At 41.4% G+C, this 20,938-nt stretch overlaps 2 protein-coding genes across 5 annotated transcripts in view; one reads left to right on the top strand and one right to left on the bottom strand.

Moving 5' to 3' along the window:
- The window catches only part of IMMP1L (inner mitochondrial membrane peptidase subunit 1), a 29,443-nt gene extending 9,680 nt beyond the window's left edge, over positions 1-19,763 (bottom strand). For 2 of the 3 annotated variants that reach the window (XM_031607403.2, XM_090140141.1), the window contains exons 1-4: positions 19,645-19,763; positions 9,047-9,184; positions 8,284-8,372; positions 7,069-7,195 (exon numbers count right to left, since the gene is read on the bottom strand). In XM_031607403.2, the coding sequence (XP_031463263.1) occupies positions 7,069-7,195; positions 8,284-8,372; positions 9,047-9,151 (321 nt within the window). In that variant the 5' untranslated portion in view covers positions 9,152-9,184; positions 19,645-19,763. The other variant, XM_090140140.1, reaches the window with a different exon arrangement.
- Positions 19,764-19,772: 9 nt separating this feature from the next.
- The window catches only part of ELP4 (elongator acetyltransferase complex subunit 4), a 131,250-nt gene continuing 130,084 nt past the window's right edge, over positions 19,773-20,938 (top strand). Inside the window, exon 1 of one of the 2 annotated variants that reach the window (XM_090140129.1) lies at positions 19,773-19,982. In XM_090140129.1, the coding sequence (XP_089996255.1) occupies positions 19,799-19,982 (184 nt within the window). In that variant the 5' untranslated portion in view covers positions 19,773-19,798. The remainder of the gene's footprint in view (positions 19,983-20,938) is intronic. The other variant, XM_031607402.2, reaches the window with a different exon arrangement.

The following is a 20,938-nucleotide window of genomic DNA, read 5'->3' as shown; positions in this document are numbered from 1 at the left end:
TTAAGTAAATTGCATCTATTTGGGATAAAAGATACAGCACAGAAATGCAAGAGTTGAGTTTTCTCACTTGATACTTAGAATCTCACATAACTATTCCTTAATCCTTTATTTATTAATACGTAGCTAAGAGTGAATAATACTTAGCAGATGCTATTTTTTAATGATCCAAATACACCATTTCTTTAAGCTTATCAAAAATGCACTTTACAATACAGTCACCACGTACATAAAAGCCAGTGACATTAATTAGCACAGTATTTTCAAACTCAGTGTTAAGCTTCTACATGCCTCTTTAACTTTCTCGTGCTGGAAAAAGCTGCAAAATGGCAGCAACTTCAGTAGAAGTCTGAAAGTGCAGGTGATCTTAAATCAGCATCTCCTGACTAAGCATAACTAAAAAGGTGAATTACTTACAATTTAACACTTCTTAAATGATTTCCTTTTACCTACTGAGTGGTTTAAGCTGCTTATGTATAAGACACACTGTGTACTTAGCTCAGGTTGTTTATATATATATAAAAAAATTCATTATGACCTTGTCCAGATGACAATGAAACACTAACATGGTTTTCTACAGAAATTAAATTCACTGTGATGAAATACAGAACTCATTCTGAACATTAAAAATTGTTCCTTTTAACATAAAAAAATTAAAGAGGTATGATATGAAGACTCGTCTACTTTTAGGTTTTGAAATAGATTACTAACCAATATTAAAATCACTTAACCTTCAGTGGTGGCAATGTTAACATACACTACAGGGAAACTTTATATGAAGAAGCCAAGATATGTTAACTCAGATTTTAATTTCAAAGCATTTTTCTCTATCCTGCAGACATACAAAGTGTTCCTTAATAAACAACTTTGAGAAGTTGTTGCAGTAATTTGGCAAAAACATTCATTATTTGAATAGGTTTGGCTTTTTGTTTCCATTGTTGCTCTTTCTAAACTTCACATAATACACAGGTAGCTCCTGGGCTAACTTGTTTTGGAACTTTTCAACACTGCACTACGTACTTATGGGAAAAGTCATAACATTTTCAGATCAGAAATGCCTGTGCCAGTTAAATGAAGACAAAATATGTTGTCTATCAGTTTCACTTTTTGGCTCTTGCAAATATCTTGGTTGCAGTAAATCACAATTCAAACACTTGCAGGTACTGTTTGCTTTACCTCCAACGTTCTCTCATTTCATATTCAGATCCAGGGTTTATTGTTAATTATGCTGATCCGAATCAGCCAGAAAAGCTATTTCAAGGATTCATTAGTCCAGACCACTGTTACCTCTCTTGATTTACGGAAGGACAATATCTTGGTGGGAAAAAAAATGATTACAAATTTAGTAAAGATAACTTTCTTATTTTTGTATAGACTGTTCTCACCAGCAACCATTAAGAAGGATGTAGTTCTTTCCTTCTCTGGAAATCAGTTACCTTAAAGTACAGGTTCAAGAAAAAAACCTCCTGGTTCAAAGCCCAACCACAACTTATGGTTGTAACACAGACCACATTGCCATTGCTGGTAAATGCTTACCTGTAACACAGTGATCTAGTTAAGAAGCCTGAATCCTGGTAGCAACAAAGACCTATAAATGCTCTAAGCAGAGCTAAGGGATCTTACAGGCATCTTCTCCTTGTTCCATGAGGCATGATCTGAATTTTGGCTGGTCTGCCTAAGGCCTCTGCATGATCTCCATCATTTAAGGGAGTTAGAAAAGCCTGAGCTCAGACACAAACATGATGTAGGCAGACTAAAGCTTGCAATCCAAATCTTCAGTGAGCCCCTGATTAGTTGCTCTCATCATCCTGCACAGCTTCCTAGAAGTTATTACTGGATTTAAATGAGAGGAATAACGCAATCAGAAAATCGTGGGTCCAACACGAAGTAACCAGTACAGCAAAGACTGTATTCCACAGAGGAAAAGCATACAGTGCTGCCAATTCAGAAATCAGTGATCCTGAAACAACGTGCCCTCAAATCAAACAGGAGATTTTATTATGGTTTCCCCTAGGAATGGACTGGCTGAACAGAAGAACCGGGCTGTGTCGGGGCCTGGCCAATACTCTTGCCCTGTTGTGGCCATCTGCATCCAGAGCAGCTGACCTGGTGCAGGGCTGTGGAGAAGAAAGAGACGTTTGAGACGTCATGTAGCTTGCTGGGGACTCGCTGAGCCCTTGCTGCTGCTCCCCTCCTGAGCTACACTGCTGTGTCAGATCAGAAGGGCTGCTCATATGTTCCTGAAGTATCAAAAACAAAACTGCGGGGTAAATAGACTGATATGCTTAAGCAGAAGAAAGCCTGGAAAATACTGCTGAAAGGGCTGATAGTATTCTTTCTTTTCTCTGAGGAATTTTCATTTTGGCAAGTCAGTATTTTGATTAAAATGACTACTCAGATGATTCAAGATAGCTCTAGTCATGAACGCTCCATACTGGGATATGGAGGGATCTGCAAACTCAACAAAGCCACAAATTAAGTGAATGTGCAAAATCAGTTCTAGTTTCCCACCAGACAGACAGTACAATGGCTGCTTCATTTACACATCTCTTCTATCATATTTATTATTGATATTTTAAAGAGACTGCACAATGGAACTGAGCGCTCTGAAATATCAACCCGCCCTTCAGTACCTTAAGTTGCCCAGCCAAATTCTGCAGTACAGCACAGAGATGAACATAGTGTGTCGTTTCTGTTAACAGGACACTATTCTCAGAACCCATACAGTTTCCTTCCAGCATTTGACAAGGACTGTGTAGGAGCTAATAGCACTGCATAAGACCACTTCTCTGGTCTGCAAACACAGTAAGATGCATTATCTTCAGAATTATGTTAGCTCTAGAGTTAACCACAGGATGAGGAGATGCCATCTCCGCAATGAACCTCATTTTAGCACAAGGTAAACACACTTCCCCCACATCAGCTAGTCTCACAGCATTAGTGCTGTGTTGAGATTGATTACTAGCAGAGTGTTGCTGAGATATGGATTTGTATCTCAGCTTTTTATCACTATGACTTGCAAAAGGCGGTTCCTTATTTACAGACCCTAGCTGTATTAAGTGACATTATTAGGTACTACTTTTGTTTAAGTGACACGAAGGCTTACCATATTGCTGGTTTATGACATACAAGCTGCTTTAATCTGATGACTTGCCCCTCACTTTTTCAATCTGTAAATAGGAGCTGCAGCACAAGAACATATGGTACTAAAGAAATTAAAGCTAAAGTAAATGGCATTAAAATAAATTCAAATAATAAAATGAGATACTCAATCTGAATTATAAACCTTGGCCTGTATTAGACTTTTAAAAACAGGAAATAGAAAAAACAAATATGAAAATTAGCCTTTCAAAACAATTTTAGGACCATTTCAGAGTTTTGCTGTGACTGAATAATTTCTAACCCTTGTTATTTACATTTTATGATTAAATGAATAAATCTGCAAAAACACTTCTAAATAATTGAAATCAGGTTTGAATACTGCATTAATTAAATTAGTTGTTTACTTTTTTAGTTCATACCACATCTCTTCTGATGCAGCAAAAACACGTTATGCATTCTTAAAAGTCTACTGCATTAAATATACTTCATCATATGTATAAACACCAGCATTAAGCACAAAATCTCAAAAGAACCCAGAAAAATTGCCAGCCTCACACATTCCACACCAAATCTGAATAAAAGGGCAAGGAAAAGAAAAATTCCACTTTCCTAAATTTTAAAGTGTTTAAGAGCTTATGGGAAAAAAAAAAAAAGAAAAGAACCTAATTCTCCTCATGTAAACAGCATCACTTTTCCCATTATTATTCTGTGGATAAGCTCTAACCTGTAACATACAAAGGAAGCATCAGGTGCCATACAGGGCCCAAAGCAGAGACACTCTTACTTCAATTTTAATTTAAGGACACCATTATTTTATACTAATCAGTTCAGTGCTTGGGAATAATTCCAGCACTTAGCAGTCCAACAGTCCATCAGAGCCAGGTTTTTGGTACATCCTTATACTTAGTGCAGGCCCAGAATATTTCTTCCTATATGACATGTCTTTGGCTAGGCATGGCAGTAGAAATATTTTTATACCATCAGAAAGATGTTCACATCACACCACTGTTCTACTGCATTTCTAGTCTACTGAGTTTCTTCTTTTCAGAACTTAGACAACTGAAATAGGACTTTTTATTTTTCTTTCTTTCCATAGTTTGGAATGGTTTTGAGGTTTTGTTTGCCGTTGTTTATTTCTGTGGGGTTTGGTGGTTTTGTTGTGGCTTTATTTTTGTGTTTGGTTTGTTTGTTTTTAAATTACAGATATCTATCCTTTCTCAAGGCAGGATTTCGTCTGTGTAACTGCTTGACAGAGAGCATACACAGCTCTCCATTCTCCTCTCACAGAAGCCATCCTGAGAAGTGTACTCATGGATGAAATGTGGGTGGAAGCAGGATCTGATTGTACCAGGAAGCCTGGGAATCAACTACTGTAGCACTTCTAAGCATGAAAATTTCCTACTGACAGGATCATACGTGAGCACAAGGACTCGGTGCTGAGACAAACAGCTGCTCTGAGGTGCTTTCACTTCTAGCTGCGGTGTGTTACACTGCCATTCATCTGGCATCTCCAGTAACCGGCTAACTCCTCACACCCAACTACTGGGTGCCAAACACCAGCACAGGACAAAGCTGAGGTAAGAACTGCCTAATTCGGTATCATGCATCTCGTACTTTGTGTTTACTTAGCTGCAATAAGCTTGCAGGCATGACAACATCTATTCACTATCACTCCCCAAAACGAGAGACAGGTCAGTCGAGAAAGGCTGAGCAGTTCACCATAATAAAAACAAACAATTCTCTGACCTTAAACATTTTTGAGTCAGCACATTCAAGCATCACTCAGAGATTTCTCATTAAAAGAAGCAATTAGTAGCCTGCTACAAACAACAGAACTCATGACAGTTTCTGGTCTCTCAAAGTGTGCCTGCATTTCTGCCGCAGCCGGGCACCGCAGGCAGCGCTGCCGGCCATTCGGGAGCCCAGCCAAAACCTTTCCTCACAGTTCCCGCAATCTCTTTCTCCAAACCCAACGCAGATTAATTCTCCTCAAAGAAGGAGCAGCAAAACAAACGGCGAGGTCTCTCTACGACTCTCTGCTGCTATTTGCTTTGAAGAATTTGGTGTTTGAATTCGAAGCGCGCCGCGTTGTTGCTCCGCTGAAATAGGGATTTGGTTCGACATCACCTCAGCATGGATACGTATTGCTTCTCCTCCCTCAGCAAGAACAGAACTGCCGACTGAATAATCCAGTGCAATTTATGAACATAAAGTGCAGATATCGCTGTTGAAAATACTCTCTTCCATAAAGTAAGTGCCTCCTGAACAGATGGGAAGATTCACCTGTCCGGCAACCATTAAGGATATGAGGAAAACAGACCTGCATTAACAAACTTAGGTACTTCCATCTGGATCGTTTCTCCCCTAGTTACAAGTTATGATGCCACAACTAAGAAAGTGTAATCACTTCTTTCCTGGACTCGCACACGTTGGCTTTGTGAAAAACATACACAGGAAAACAGGAAATGGATGTGTTCCTCATCCTCTCATTCTCCCGACACTTTGTATGAAAACTGGTGACAAGAAAAGTCATACCTGTGGCAGAAATTGCTCCACTGTTCATTTGATTACCACAGGGTTTCCAGAAAGGCATCCTGTTAAGTACAAGCCTTTCCTGCTTCCTTTTCAGGACTAAGACAAGAGGGGAACAAAACGCTCACAGAAATTCAGCTCGCCTCTATCAGCGTACATGGAATGCAGGCTTCCATGCAGGTCTTTCCTTTCTGGGAAATTCACCTAAATTACTACTGCCAGAGGAAGCAGAAAATGTCTTCAACTCAGTAAGAAAGGGGGTGGAGTTTTTTTTAATTTGTTTTCATGGTTCGACATTAAAACAGTTGGATTTATGGGGGAAAAAAAAACAAAACCAACAGTCCTTCCCTTCAAAATGTTATGGAGAACGAGTCACTGTCACTGGTACTGTCACTTACCAGGACAGATCAGAGTCAGGTGCCTGAAATGTCCTGCCTCGACATTGGAATGGAAGAAATATCAAATTGAGCCCTTTGAAGCAAGGTATCAATCCGATCTTTGTTTTCTGGTCCCGTGCCTTGACGAAACCCAGACACTGAATCTGTACACAATGTTGACAATTCTTCCATTGATTTTGGAACATACAGCCTCCATTTCAACTAAAAACTACCTGAAATGCCCAATACACACACAGCAACAGTGCCTGAAGGGATGCTGGTGAAGCTGGCACTCTTGGGTAGCTAAACTCGTAAAGGATTCAGCCATCATAAACTGTAGCTAGCTGTGCAAAACCTAGTGTTTCCACCACCAGGTACTGAGCAGAGGAAACAGCCAAATGTGCTTTAGGGAAAAAGCTACATTTTTTCTCTGTGATTATGATTTCTGATCATTTTACTAATGATAGCCTAACAAGTTGCTGAAAATCTTTAATCTCAGATCTTTCCAAACTTCTTTTAAGTCTATTTGCATAAGGGCAAGTCAGCATTAAGAATTTTTGTTTCTGTTCTATTTCATCTTGTTTACCTGAATTTTTTTGGCAAGTTAGTTAAAGCAGTACTTTTCTAGCTATAGTCAGAAGTTAAATTCTGTTACACTGAAACATATAGATACATTAATTTTGAAAGCAAAATCCTCAAAGGTATTGCAAAGACAAAATTTCACTTCCTATCATTAAAAATGTAGAAACACTTTTGCCTTAAGGCCAATCCCCTGAGTCTGTCATCTGTGCTGTACTATATTCAGAGATTTCTAGAGTACTCCTTGTGGAAGGAGACCTAAACAAAGGTCATATGGCCTGCCTACACTTCCTATAGAGGCAAAAGACACTGAGAAAGGCAGCTTGCCATAAACAAAGTTTACATTTTATTGAATACATAGAATAATTCATTAACGTCATACTGTATGATTTATGATAATAAGATACTGCAAATCCTTCACAGACTACAAGGCTTGCTTATGTAATCATTAATTTACAAATCAAGAAACTCTAATACTTACAAAGCTGTGAGTCTTAAGGAAATCAGAAGGGTTGCTTGTGCAGACTTTATCCCCTTCCAAGCCAATTACTCTTTTACAGATATTTGATTTGGGGTCAGTCGGGCTTTTCACAATTACAATATCTCCTCTGGGAGGGAAAAAGCAGAAACAGAAACAAACACAAACAAAAGAAAACACTAAGTATAGAATATTTGGTTGAAGATGTGTGTATCAATGCACATACTCCAAAAATACTCCCATACATTAAAAGACAGTTCTTTCTGCTCAAAACTCTAGTTACATTTTGCTGTTTTCAGTGACACACATTACACTGAGGTGTAATGCAAGCACATTTGGAGATAGTCTTTGCTATTTATTTGTTGAATATTTAAGACTGCATTTTAATTGAAAATGCTCTGATAAAATGAATGCCTCTTCACTTGATCCTGCTGTTACTACATATGGAAAAGATTCCAAATTTCCATACGTCATTGTACAAATGTTTCCACAGAACTTCAGATGTCTGACTTTGTAGGATCTTTTGCCCCAGTTACACACGTTACATTGTACAGTGAAATGGTCCACAGTGCAATGGGCAAGAGCCTGTGCTCTACAACATAATGACATTTGATAAACTGCACTTAGGATGTTAGAAAAATTACTGAATGGTCTATCTGGGCACAGCAAAACCCACAGCTCGATTTAAAAGTAAGTCAAAATTACTTATGCGGAGAAGTTATGTTCAAACAAAAAAAGCGTTAGGGAAAATAAAGGGAGGGAAGAGGGAATTTCTCTGTTTTCTTGGAAAAAGATGGAAAAGTGAAATGGACTTGAGTGGTAAGGCACTGGAACGGGCTGCCAAGGGAGGTGGTTGAGTCACCATCCCTGGAGGTGTCCAAGGCACGTAGATGTGGTACTAAGGAAGACAGTTTAGTGGGCAGCATTGATAGGAGGTGGACAGCTGGGCTAGATGATCTTGGAGGTCTTTTTCAACTGCAGTGATTCTATTCTGTGATTCTATGACTATATCCTAGATGAGTTCTGACAAGTAGTTTGGTAAGACGGATAGTGTTTGCCCATTACTTTGTCTTCCATCAGACACAATGAGAGGAGATGTACGAAAAAATAGAATCCAGATGCTGAAGAATGTATGAAAAATAAAGGATGGATAGAAAGTGGTTAATGAGAAGCTCTGGCAAACTAACTGTAAAATGTAGTCTCAACAAAGGAGCATACTTCCGAATGGAATAAAAGTGTCGGCTAAGGTTCTCCGAGAAGACAATATCAGAATTTTGAATTGTTGGTTCCATTGAAGGTCCAGAACACTGAAAATTAAAAATAAATAAGACAAAATTACTATTTGCCAATCGCCGTTATCTAAAATACATGTTTTCAATTATTTGCTAATAAATTACAAAAGATGAAATGTAAGGAACAATTAAACCCTCAGTAGGATATTTGATATTTAAGCAGGAAGGACAGCCTCCAGATTCCCTGTTACAGCTCTTTTAGCTCAGAACTGGTCCTGCACTGTGCTGGGTGCAATGGCTTCCCGAGTACACATCTCAGCACCTTCTCTGCAGGATTTATTGGAAGCAGCACCACCCCTTTGTTTTCAGCCTCTGTGAAGAGAAGCATCACAAGAGCTGCAGGAGGAGCTCTCAGCCAAACCCATTATCTCCAGCAGCAATATCTGGGGAAGGGAGGAGTAGCATAAAGCGTCCAGAAATCTGCACAGAGTTGGAATTTTGCAACTCTGGCCTTTCTGAAAGAATGTAGTCTCTGCAAAATGCTTACTCATATTGCTTCCCATTTGCTTCAGCGATGCCTGAAGCACTAACTTGTCCAAAAAGCTGTGCTTTTTATTTTTTTTTTACTGAACACGCTTTGAAAAAAATTTTTTTTAAATGAAGAAAACCGAAATAATGGCATTCTGACATAGAACAGTTTTAGTATTACAATTTTTATGTCTTTTGAAGTCACAAGAATGGAAAGTTACCACAACAATTCCTCCAAGGTACTCAAAGGCACAGTGTGCTACGCAGCCATACTGCACAGTATACCCGAGAAACCGAAAGGTTTTTCCTAGGGCATTGCGAAACATGGCACGGCGCTACGTGGCTCAGCTGGTTCTGCTCTATAGGAAAACAGAAGAACATCGTTCATTTGGCAGCAAGCAGTGTAGCATTCATAAAGCCATCTTTTGCATCTAACAACCAACGGACAGTATTGTTAGAAGAACAGTGACTAAAGCCAATCAGGCCCACAAGAAGAGATGAAACGCTATCGAGTTTTTATTGACTAACGCAGACATTCCCATGTGTACAAGTGACTGCCCCTCCCAGCAAGTCAACAAGATGCAGTTGAGTAGGAGCAGAAAGAAACAAAGGAACCAGAGCAAAACAAAAAACACATAGCAAGGCTACAGAAGTTAATGGGGAGGGAATGTTGACAACGGTTCGCTGGCTCAGCTACTCATATGGGCTTCTTTTACTCAAATTTGCAGACAGGCTTACAGCCACTTGCCTACTATGGGAATATCCTCCCCTCTGCAGGACTGTGGAGCTGAATGGATGCTGGGGAGCTGCAATCCCCACATTAAACACAGGCTCTCCCTGCCTGCCGGCACTGCTGCAACCCACTTCAGCTCAGATGGAGACGGGGACTCAAGATGTTTATTAACTAACATTTGTGGGATTAATAATGTGAAGGCAGCACAACTTACACCACTATTTTTCTTCAATCACCAGCAAATCAGAGAAGTATCTAAGTGCTGCAGTGATCTGAAACCCAACAGTGTGGCTATACCTATGACTGCAGCTGTCATGGCAGGAAACCAAGAGGACAGCAAAGGAGTGAAGACATCTCCAGCGCTGCTCTCCCCACTTTCCAACTAATGGACTCTCAAAGACTCTACTGTGTGCATTTGGTATGAAATAAAAGTCCTAATCCAAGAGACGGGGATTTTCACTAGTCCTGGCATACAGATGTGGCACAAGGGACTTTCTGAAACTCCTGGGTTTATCAGATGGTTATGGTAGTAGTGACAAATTCTTAGCTCCTAATAAGCTTCAGCTTCTATGTCTCCTCAGGTAAGTTACGTGTAATTTCAAATTAGGGCACACATACAATACAGATCATAGTTTGAAACTAATAAGATTACTTCAGACTAAATAAAACAAAGCAAACAACAATAACAACAACAAAAACCAGTATGTTCCAAGCAATCATTAAACAACTGCTATTCTAGAAAACTATCAATATGGCATTGTTTAAAATCTATGCTAGATGGCTGGATGGCTTTCCACATCATACAATTCATTTCACTACAAAGTCCTGTCGGCAGGCACCTCCACCACACAATATGGCCATAAAGGACAATAAAACAAATGATTTAAGTCACAGCCCCCTTCAAAACTTACCAGATGTGCCATATGAAAATCCTTATCACAGAATTATTGCCATAAAACCTGCTGTAATTACTTCCAGGTACTAACTACTACTTACACAGTAGGTAGCTGAAAACCTTACACTGAAACATTATTTTTCTAATGAAAATAGATTATTATTTTTTTAAATCGATGACAAAAAGTTACACACATTTATCACACAGAATACAATTTGCTTGTTTTTTACAATAACTAGAAAGCTTATCCCCTGCAGCAAATATAAAGCAAAATCTAATTACTGTTCTCCTCTGTTCCCTTCTCCTTACATGGTCTAGGCTTCCGTCACTGTGGTTTTTTGTTTGTTTGTTTATAAAATTAATCACAGCTAGCAGGGTAGAAATCACTTGGAGCCTCATGAATGACATCCAAGAGATGGGAAAGGATTAGTTCGCAGTTGCTGCCAGTTATAGCGCCAGGTGGCTTTTTCTGCAGTGAAGGTGTTACCGATAATCCCATTACATTGGGACTAAATCTTGCAGACATCAAAATTATCACCAAGGTTCCTTTTCATCCCATCCTTTCCAAATGACTGGAAGTCGCTTCACCTGAAAGAAGTCAAATCCACATGCAGCTGCTGTTTTAGCAGCCAGCGGACTCCCTGAGAATGCCAATCGTGATCCAATTTCGCTGTGCTGGTGGCCCCCTATTCCCTGTCCAATAATACATCTGTTAAAAAATCCTACAGCTACAAATCAAGTTTAATCCTACCAGGGACCTCATGTTGGTCTTGTCTTCCAAAAAGGCAGCAGGTTTTACCATCTATCTCTGCTAGCGTCTAGGGAATACTCTTTAAATCCCAGCCCTACTTAGAAGAATAAGCTAAGGATCACAAAACATGACCTCAAAAACCCTGATATGACTATATTCTGACCCAGAGGCATTCATTCTAGGTGAAGATTAGAACTTTGCATAATAAGATTACACAGCAAGTGAATGATATCAAGGGACTATCCATATGCAGCCGCCTGGTTTTCTATAGACAGCCTGTGCTCTGCAATATGCAGTGCAGACGAGGCAGAGCTTGGTCTTTCTAGCTGAAATAAAATAGATTCACATAAATTAGTTGGCCATTTCCAGATTCCTAAATCCCCTATTACATCTTTTATTGACAGCTCCTGTGAGGATAGCACAAATGTTATTCTCTTTGTATTCTTTGCTTTGGTAACAATCACGCTCTGAGCGAAATGCGGGTAGATTCTCTAGAAATTAACATCTTGTTTGCTGTGATCCTGGATTACAATTAACTGTGTACATAATAAAATTAGGAAGTCAATGAGCAGATTGGTCATTTCCAGATAACCAATGGCACAGGTTAGCATCTAGTGCCAAAACTTTTAATATAAGAAAGCCAAAGTCATAGCCAATGAAAATGTGGCTAAACAAATTATTGGATTTGTTATCAAGTGGATTTTTTTCACTGTAAGAAAACACTTCCAGTCACCTTTGATTTATGCAATAGAAAGTTCTGAATTTTCACAGAACACTTAGTGATAGCTGATCGATGTTCCCTCAGCTCACTGAAACTCCGTGACTGCATTCTCTCCTCTTAACCAGACATCTTTCTTCATAAAATGCAACCCCAGAACTTGCACCGTGCTTTTCCCCAAAAGATACTCCAAGATTGTTATTCACTTTTTTAAAAATCCACAAAACCCAAAGCAGAAAGAACAGAAAGAACACACGCTGACGAGGCTAATTAAATGCTTACACTGGAGCCAACATTTAATATAGCTATCTTTAAGACTTTGGCATGAAATTAATCCAAGATGTGCTAGAAACATGAAAGGTGTTCGTTGGGAAAGATTCTTCCTGTATCAGATATGCAATGTAATAAATATAAAATAGTTTAACCCGTCGGAGGGTTTCAAACATCTAAAGCAGAACAAGACACCATTTTAAATAATATTCCCATGCAAGGGGCAAGCAGAATCTGACTTGTATTTTTAGCTGTTGTTTTGCTGTAGAAGTTGCACTGGATTCAGTCTGGCAAATCTGAAAATCCTTGTGTGACATTCTGGAGGAGGAGATTCTTCTTCCACATCACCTCCAAAGGCATGACACTTTGTCTCCAACAAATACTCCTTCATCTACTGATCTCAAGCTGATAAATAATGTGGCCTGTAAACATAAGTTCACATAATGCAATGCTCTGGTGCTCAATAACTACAGACTACCTACGTGAGAATGAGCAATTTTTCACAATAGACTGCAAGCAGTTCTCACTGATTCTCTTTGCCTTGGGGAGGAACCTCTTAGCAACCCTGCATAAAATGCTGCGTCAGTGGTCAGATACGTTCCAGGACTTCTGTTTTTCTCTGCAACTCCCTGTGCCCATCTTTGTTGAAGATCAAAATCCAAATGATGGAGTGAGCGCATGGCCACACCTGGCAAATCTGAGCCTCTGAGGAATGCTGAAATACTCACTTAACTTTTTCCTGTAACTACACCAGCGTTAGGACATAGGTGCCAAAGGTCTGACAGACAGCACAGTCCCTTTGCTGGGAAATAAGAAAAACACACCGTGTCTGCGTCCTGTGGGTCAAACAACTCTGTTCTGTGCCACATTCATTTATCTCCAATTGCAAAAAAATTTACCTTCTTGAAATATTAATAGACATATAAACACATAAAATGCATGTTAATTACCTACAGCAAAGAGTTCTGAGTCCCGTATTCGCACTAGGTACTCAAGATCCACGACCCTACAGAAACCAAAGCTCTCCATGGCTCACATGCTGCATGCATTTCCCAGTGCTGACACCTTCCAAAAAGATGCAGGCATCTCTATCCAAAGCAGTGAGTGGAAGAGCAGGAAATTATTTCCCTATGCACTAAGAAACTCAGAGGATGTTTACTTAAAATATCTGTCATTGCGGACAAACAAGCAGCAGCAACAAAAAGCCCTCCACGTAAAACAAAGCCATCTATTTACACACACCATCAACAAAAGCATTTAGGAAGAGATACAAGTGTCTTCCTCTTAGCCTCACTGTTGGTTCCAGATTAGAATGTTATCATTGAAGAGTACTTCCCGGTGGTTTATTAGCACAGAAATCATACAGTATGAGATCTTAACATAAATACTGAATCAGAGAAGGTATTGTTAAACAGTTGAGAAATGCAAAAGCAACAACAAAAAAAAAAAGACCAATTTTAGCATAAAACCGTAATAAATAATCTTAATGTATTTCTTCATCAGTACTTCCCAGTTACAAGCAACACTTTCCAGTGAAGTATGTGAATTGTGCATAAAAAAGCTATAGAAAACAGGAGAAAGGAAACACATATTCAAAAAAAAATTAAGTATTTACATTTTCAAGTTACCTGAACAGAAGAAAACCAAATTGAGTGCTTGTCACTGATATAATCCTGCAAGATACTTGATGGTTTTCCCAAACTGTCTTTTAGTTAGGAAATTCTAAATACACACACATATATGGCATCAACCACTTACTCTTCATAATGCAAACTATATTGCATGGGAGTTTGTGCAGTGAAAAAAAAAAGGACATTAATCAGCACTTTTTATCATTGCTGTAAAATTTTATATCGTTTCTGAACCATTTTATTTATAAAACACGAGTTCTGTAAGTTCTCCTGGACTTACAGATAGAAATATTAAAAAAGTTCTGAACATCAATAGATGAGTGCAATGATATTCAGTCTAAGTTAATCCCCAGACATCCAAATCCATGAATAAGAATTCATCAGTTTTAAATACACTGAGCCTATTAAGCAAGAACAAAAGCATATGCACAAAAGAGCTTTTAATATATTTCAAAGCCCACAAGAGCCGTGGTCTCATTAAAATTATAAATTACACAAACATGGAATGAAGATTCAAACTGCAGTGCAGCTAAGCAGATTACAGAAAACCCCGCGTTCCATATGATAACACACCATGGCCCTCCCAGATGGGGGCTTGGAACAAAAAGGCCATCACTGCAGCTAGGGAAAACCTCCTTGTGATCTCTGGTTTCTGTTCAGCAGATGACAGCCAAATAATATGTTGATTATTCTGTTTGTGCTGCTAAGCTTGTAAGACGGAATAAAAGCGATATGATCTACTGTGAACTCAATGCTAATGTGTTGCTCCACTCATAAATAATATACTGGATTTATTCTGGAACTATCTTTTTATCTGAGTTCTGGGTTTAAAATGCATGAACTAAAATAAAAAGCCAGCATAAACTACTATTTAATTCGAAGGTTTAAAGTAAAGGCACAGCTGACACAGTGATAAGGAAATCAAATGAGCAAAGGCTCCTTCCTCAAATGTAGTGGATGGTTCTAAGCCAAGGTACCGACGCTGAGCATGCTCCAGGCCCACCAACTGCACTACCACAGGCAGCAAAGAGATTACCAAAAAAGGCCCATATGGCTCATTTTGCCACATACGTACCTACGAGAAATCCACATTTCAAATGGGGACGCGAATATTTGCAATATGGGAAACAGCACAGAGATGGTCAAGCATCTCCTCGCCTGGAGTGCTTCTTAAAAACTATTTCTAAGTTTCTACGAAGCGAACAGATTTTATTCCATCTACGCATACTCATGAGGATTGTTCCAAAAGCACAGTTTGGCTTACCCTTTCCCTCATAACACACGGTGTTTCTAAAAGGAAAACCAGTGTCTGCTCACACAGCTCCTTTCACAGTGCTGTGCGTATGCTAAGATGACTGCAAGTCTTCCTGCAGTTTTGCATTTTAGATCTTTTATACCAGAAATGCTAAAAATTCGGTAGGAAAAAAAAAACAAGAGCATAAAAATATCAAGGCCAAAAGCTGCTTCACATTTCTTGGATGAAAGCAAGCACAGCTGATGAAGAGAGATGGTGGAAACATGCAGCTCAAGAAGTGTGTGACTGCTCTGGCAGAAACATAAAAATGTAATTAAAGGACGCTTGGTTACAGTCCTTCCTTTGACATGGGACACAGAGGCAGCTCTAATTCTCAGGGAGAATGAAAAGATGGGAACTGAGAGATCCTAGAAGCAAGTGCTGTAAAGTTTAACACTAAAAGCTCAGGTGTTGTTTCCTCCCAAACAGAGAACCCGTTGCAATGAAACAACAGAAACATATTATTTTAACACAAAAACACAAAAGATCTTTGAATGATTAGAGAAGCATACTTTTACACTAGCAACCACAGTCTTCAATCCTTCCCATTTACAACACAGTACTGTGTATTATTTCATATCTTTGTTCCAACAGTTATTCTATGGTTACAGGAATGCTGCAGCAGTTACTGTAATGTTACCTCTTCAGCCATATCTGACCCAAGTCAGCGCATTGCTGAGTTAGACATGAGCAGATGACCTTTGTGATTTCCAAATACTGAACAGAAGTATCTTGTGTAGCTATCTCTGCTCCTGAGATGGGATTCTGGCAAAAGCTGCAGCTTTGGCATGGAACCGGCAGCTTCCTAACGGGAGGTAGATGCAGTAGAATCTATTGAGATAAAGAATAATGGAAGCTTGCTAAAGAAAGGCTTGGCTACAAAGAAGCCAGATGTCCAATGTTTTCCACTTTCTTCATCACATTATTCCAGATTTGGAGCGATGTAACTTCAGCACCCAGTAGAGGGTCTGGCTGTTGGTATTTGAAGTGAGCTTTGCTGGACCGTGTGCTTATCCTTTATGCAACTTTGTAACTCACACTGGATAATCTCAGTTTTCATTCTTGTCTACTAAAGTGAAAAACACCTATTTTCTTCATCTAGTTCTTAATGGTACAATTATTTACTAGTCTAAACAAGCTAAAGAATCCCTTTGAACCTTTGCCCCCTTTGTCACAGAACTAGGCTGAACTGGGCTGAACTGTAACAGGCAGAGATTGAAGTCCTGCTTGGTTTTCAAAAGACAGATGCCAGAAAAGTGCATCTTCTATGGAATCCCTCCATATAGGTGTGGACTAAACTTTGCCTATGTTCCAATATCTGCTGGTACTGCAGAGTATTCATAGAAATAGCAGGATTATTTGGAATATTGCCCTTGAAGACGAAACCTGGCAGAAAACAATGCTCTTCTGAAATACAAAATATGCCAGTTCATAAACCTTAAATACAATACCAGCATTAGGAAAACATGCTATAGCAACTCTTTACATTACTTCCAGGTAAGATGTGAGTTGACATTACAGTGGTCATCTCAGTAATAGCATTTTTACGACCTAGATTTACTCAGCCACTGTCCTCAGCACTGAGCATAGCATCAAATGCACCACATCAACTCATGTGCCCTAATGTATGTACTTCCAGTTTAAAAGACATCCCCTTTTCAAATTCTTATCACGATTGTTCAGTATTAAAAACACGCAGCAGCATTTAGGTAACATCCAAAGGCTTTCTGAAGAAAACCACATCGCATCGTATGCAATATCACACAATTGGTATGTCTCAAACTCTCACACTAATCCTCACACTTTCCACGGAACGATTGGATAAATCGTTTTTAAGCTTTTTTCTCTCTTCAGAAAAGCCCAGCCTTTCAGCATCAGAACTTCCAGGATTAAACATTCTTTCCAGTTGCTGGCTCAGGGCCTGAAGAGCCTGCACTTTCAAACTTTTCCCATTCTAACTAGTTCAAAGATCAGGGAAAATGAAGGCATCTTCTTTGCAGCCGTAATCCACAACCCATGCTGTTAGGTACTTAAGAACATCCCAGAAGCAAACTACCTTGTTTCAGCCCCCAGCAGGACCCTGTGGGACATGGGGACACGTGATTGCAGCCCTGCCTGGTCAGCTGACTCAGCACTAATCTGGTTTGGTGGCGATACTGCTGGAACCAAGCCTAACGTGGTGCATTCCTGAACTGGGAGGGAAGCCGCTTTGCCATACAGCAGCAGGTGCTTTCCTCCCACCAAGCACAGCTTCTAAAACTTATCTGAAGAAGCACTCCTGTTCTGAGTACACTAGGACTTTTCTCAGATCTGCAAATTACCTCTTTAGAGAAAAGTTACAAACATGCTTGCAGATCAATTGCAAGCATACCTTCTCCCAAATGTTTTGATGGTTCTCTCACTCATCCATTGTATTCTTCCCATTTTTTTCCTGAGGGAATTCACCCAAAGTCCTTCTAATCCAACTTCAGATCTGCCTTTGGCACAGGCAATAGCTAAATTGGATCAGTAAGTTTACAAGAAACGGAAAAGAGAGTTAGGACTTGCAGTTTAAACAATCATCAATATTTAGTTAAGGCCTACAGTATTATAAAAGAAGTTGATTATTCTGCAGTTCAGGACATTGAAATCTAGAGAAGATAAGTTTCAAGGTCTGTTGCAGAGAGCTGACTACAAAATCAGCCAGCAACCATCACTCAGCCAATTGCTCGCAGAGTAGTTCTGACCACCTGCAATCATCTGCATGTTCTTTAGTTTCTCTGCATCTCAATTTCATCCATATTGCAGGAATAACAGAACTCATCTACCTACTGGGGTATACCTAAGGACAAGTTGCTTTATGCAGTCTTTCTTCCTGATCCTAGTGGGATCCTTCCCAGTGGCTGGAAATTCATCTCTTGGGAAGTGGATGTGTGACCATAAGCAAACTTTCAGTGTAATTCAAGGAGAGTGAACAAGTTAGCATTACTCATGAAAATGAAGCAAATGAAGTTGACTTAAAAATTAAAAGAAGTCTACATATATCACTTCATTCTCTACTCTTCAGATGCTGTAAATGGTGTCTTCATAAGCATGTTTTCATTTGTAGAGCTTTACTGTATTAAATATTCAATTTTTAAAAATAGATTAAATCCTTCAAAGATGGCTTATTTCCACCTGCTCTCTCAAGCAGTAGGACTGTATCCATTACTTTAAAACGTGACAGAGGAGAAGCCAACAGCACAAACAGAACTACTGCAATAATTTCTGAAACTCAGTTCTTATATCAAAGAATTATTTTTACTTCTCTGCAACTTTGTAGTAAAATCTGAAACAGTCTCTTTGAGTGCAAGGTGCAACATTAAGACTTTTTGTCTACAGTTGAGAGGATATTAGCTCACAAAATTTAACCCTTCATGTTAAAATACAGAAAATCCTGAAATAACTGAGGTTCACAAGTGTGACCTGAATCAACGTTTCATAGGTAGCAAAGAAGGAAGGTTCGATGCCCCTCTCCCTGCTGTGTGTCAATACCCTTTTCCTATTGCACATACTCAGCAGCATTGCACAAAGCTGACTTACGTAGGCTGATAGGTAGCTCCAAGGCAGACAAGTGAGATCAGTCAGCTCTGGAAAGGACCTGGCAAGCACCAAAGTGTGCTGGACTCAATCAGTGGAAGCAGAGGAAAAGAAGGAAACGAGACTTTCTCTTTTAGCAACGCTGGCCTATGGCGGCTCAGGAAATGGTGAGATTTCCAGTATCTCTGGCTAAAGTTAAATGTATTTAATGCAAGAAATTCTACACGTGGTAGGAGCATAGCACAGGTACGTGCTGCCAGTCGCAAAGTGCTTGCAGAACTCAGGTTCTCAACCTGACAATTAGCCTCTACTTTTAATTGCCCTGCAGGGAAATGAGATGAGAAAAGTGAAGGAGCAGGACAACTGCAGGAAGAGATGGAAAAAGAGAGGATTCTGCACTGCAGGTACATTCACACCTACTCTGAAACTTCATTCGAGCTGCGTTAGTACACTTTATTTGAAAACAAGGAAAGAAATACTGTGTTTCACCGCAGCAGCAAGAGGAAACGTATTGCTCTGAACGGGGCGAAGGGTTGTGAGCACAGGTTTGCACAGGACAACGTTTCACAGCTACATTTGTTCCTTCCACTCGCAATAAGCTAAGCTGGACACTGTGTGTACGATTACATTTGGCAGCAAATACAAACATCTGCAAGACCCACTGCTGTCACACGGCCACTTCCCAGCAACACAGGAGGGGCTGCGGGTCGACAGAATCACCTTGCGAGCAGCTCTTCACGAAGGCAGCAAACACTTTAATTTCTTCGCACGAAACAGCGGAGGAGACGTTACAGCCTGGCGGGCTTCCACCCGTTCTCACACGCACACAGAGCTCGGGCCGCACCGCCGACGCCTGAGGCGACCGAGCACGGCCGGGCGGAACGATCGGCAACCCCTTTCCCGCCCGCCCTCCGTCCCTCAGCGCCGGCCCACGAAGCGCGGCCCGCACCGCCCGCCCGCCGCACTCACCTACGTCCCGCAGCCGGGCCCGCCCGGCGCTGCCGCTCGCCACGCGCCAACAAGGCGGGCTCCCATTGGGCAGCGCGCCGCCGGCCGCTGGCGGGCGGGCAGGCCCGGCTGCTCGCGGCGGTTCCCGCCTCCTGTCAGGCGCCGGCGAGCCGAGATGATGGCGGCGGGCGGCGGGGCGGCGCGGGGCGGAGGGGCCGCCGCCACCACCACAGGCACAGGCACCAGCTTCCGGCGCTCGGGCGGCAGCCGCCTGGCCGCCGTGCCCGGCACTCGGCCCGCCCTCCGTCACGGGCGGCTGCTGCTCTCCTGCGGGGTCCCCTCCCTGGACTGTGTGCTAGGTTGGTGGAGCGGGACCCGGCGCCGCCGGCCCTGTGGGCTCCCCCGGCCGGGAGGGCTGCGCCTGAGGGGAGCGGGGCGAGGGGAGCGCGGGGCCGGCCCGTCGCGTCCCGTCAGGCGGGGCGGGAGCTCCGGTTCCGATCCGAGGTGCCGATCTGCCGCGAGAGCGCTGTGTGGAAGTGGGAGCCGATTTCGGGCTGGGTGCGGGGAAAGACTACTCGGAAAGAGCGATCACACGTGGGAACTGGCTGCCCGGGGGTGGGCGGGCGGCCCTGCGGGTGTGGCACCGGGGGACACGGCGGGGGTGGCTGGGCTGGGGCCGAGGGAGGCCTTTGCTCATTTATACCTGGACGAATGCATGGAAATTGCAGTGCGTTTCCTTCCTAAGCACCGTCTGTGTGAGTAGCGATGCATACGATCATCGTTCTGTAAAAAAAAGACACTGAAACGAGGGTATCTTAAGGACAGGCATGCTTGTGTTTACTTCTGTGTGTTTATTTGTTCTCCTGCATTTCCCTCAAGCAGCGTATCCTTGTGGAATAAGCTCGTCCTCCTTAAGAGAGGTCTGTTTCATTCAGTGTGTGTGGAACCCTTCAGTCACATAACTGTGCTGGCACAGGCTGCCCAGAGAAGCTGTGCAAGCCCCATCCCCGATGGAGTTCAAGGCCCTTGGGCAGCCTGAGTGAGCAACTGGCAGCCCTCCCTGCACCAGGGGCAATGGAACTAAGTGATCCTTGAGGTCTCTTCCAACCCCAGCCATTCTGTGATTCTAAGATTTGCACTGAGTATTTCCGTTGTTCCTATTTCGTGTCATAAATAGCTGTTGCGTAGCGTTGGTAGGAAGCATGGACAGTTCCCTTCAATAACAGGCCCCAAAGTCTCAGGGCACTTTCTAACACAATGAGTGCTTTCTTGTGGACACTAGGGAGACTTTTTCCAACAAACCCAGCATCCCTTC

This window comes from Phasianus colchicus, chromosome 5, assembly GCF_987193195.1.
Source record: "Phasianus colchicus chromosome 5, bPhaCol1.hap1.1, whole genome shotgun sequence".
Taxonomy (NCBI): Eukaryota; Metazoa; Chordata; class Aves; order Galliformes; family Phasianidae; genus Phasianus; species Phasianus colchicus.
Note: the sequence above shows the minus strand (reverse complement) of the source record. Positions and strands in the feature narration are given on the sequence as shown.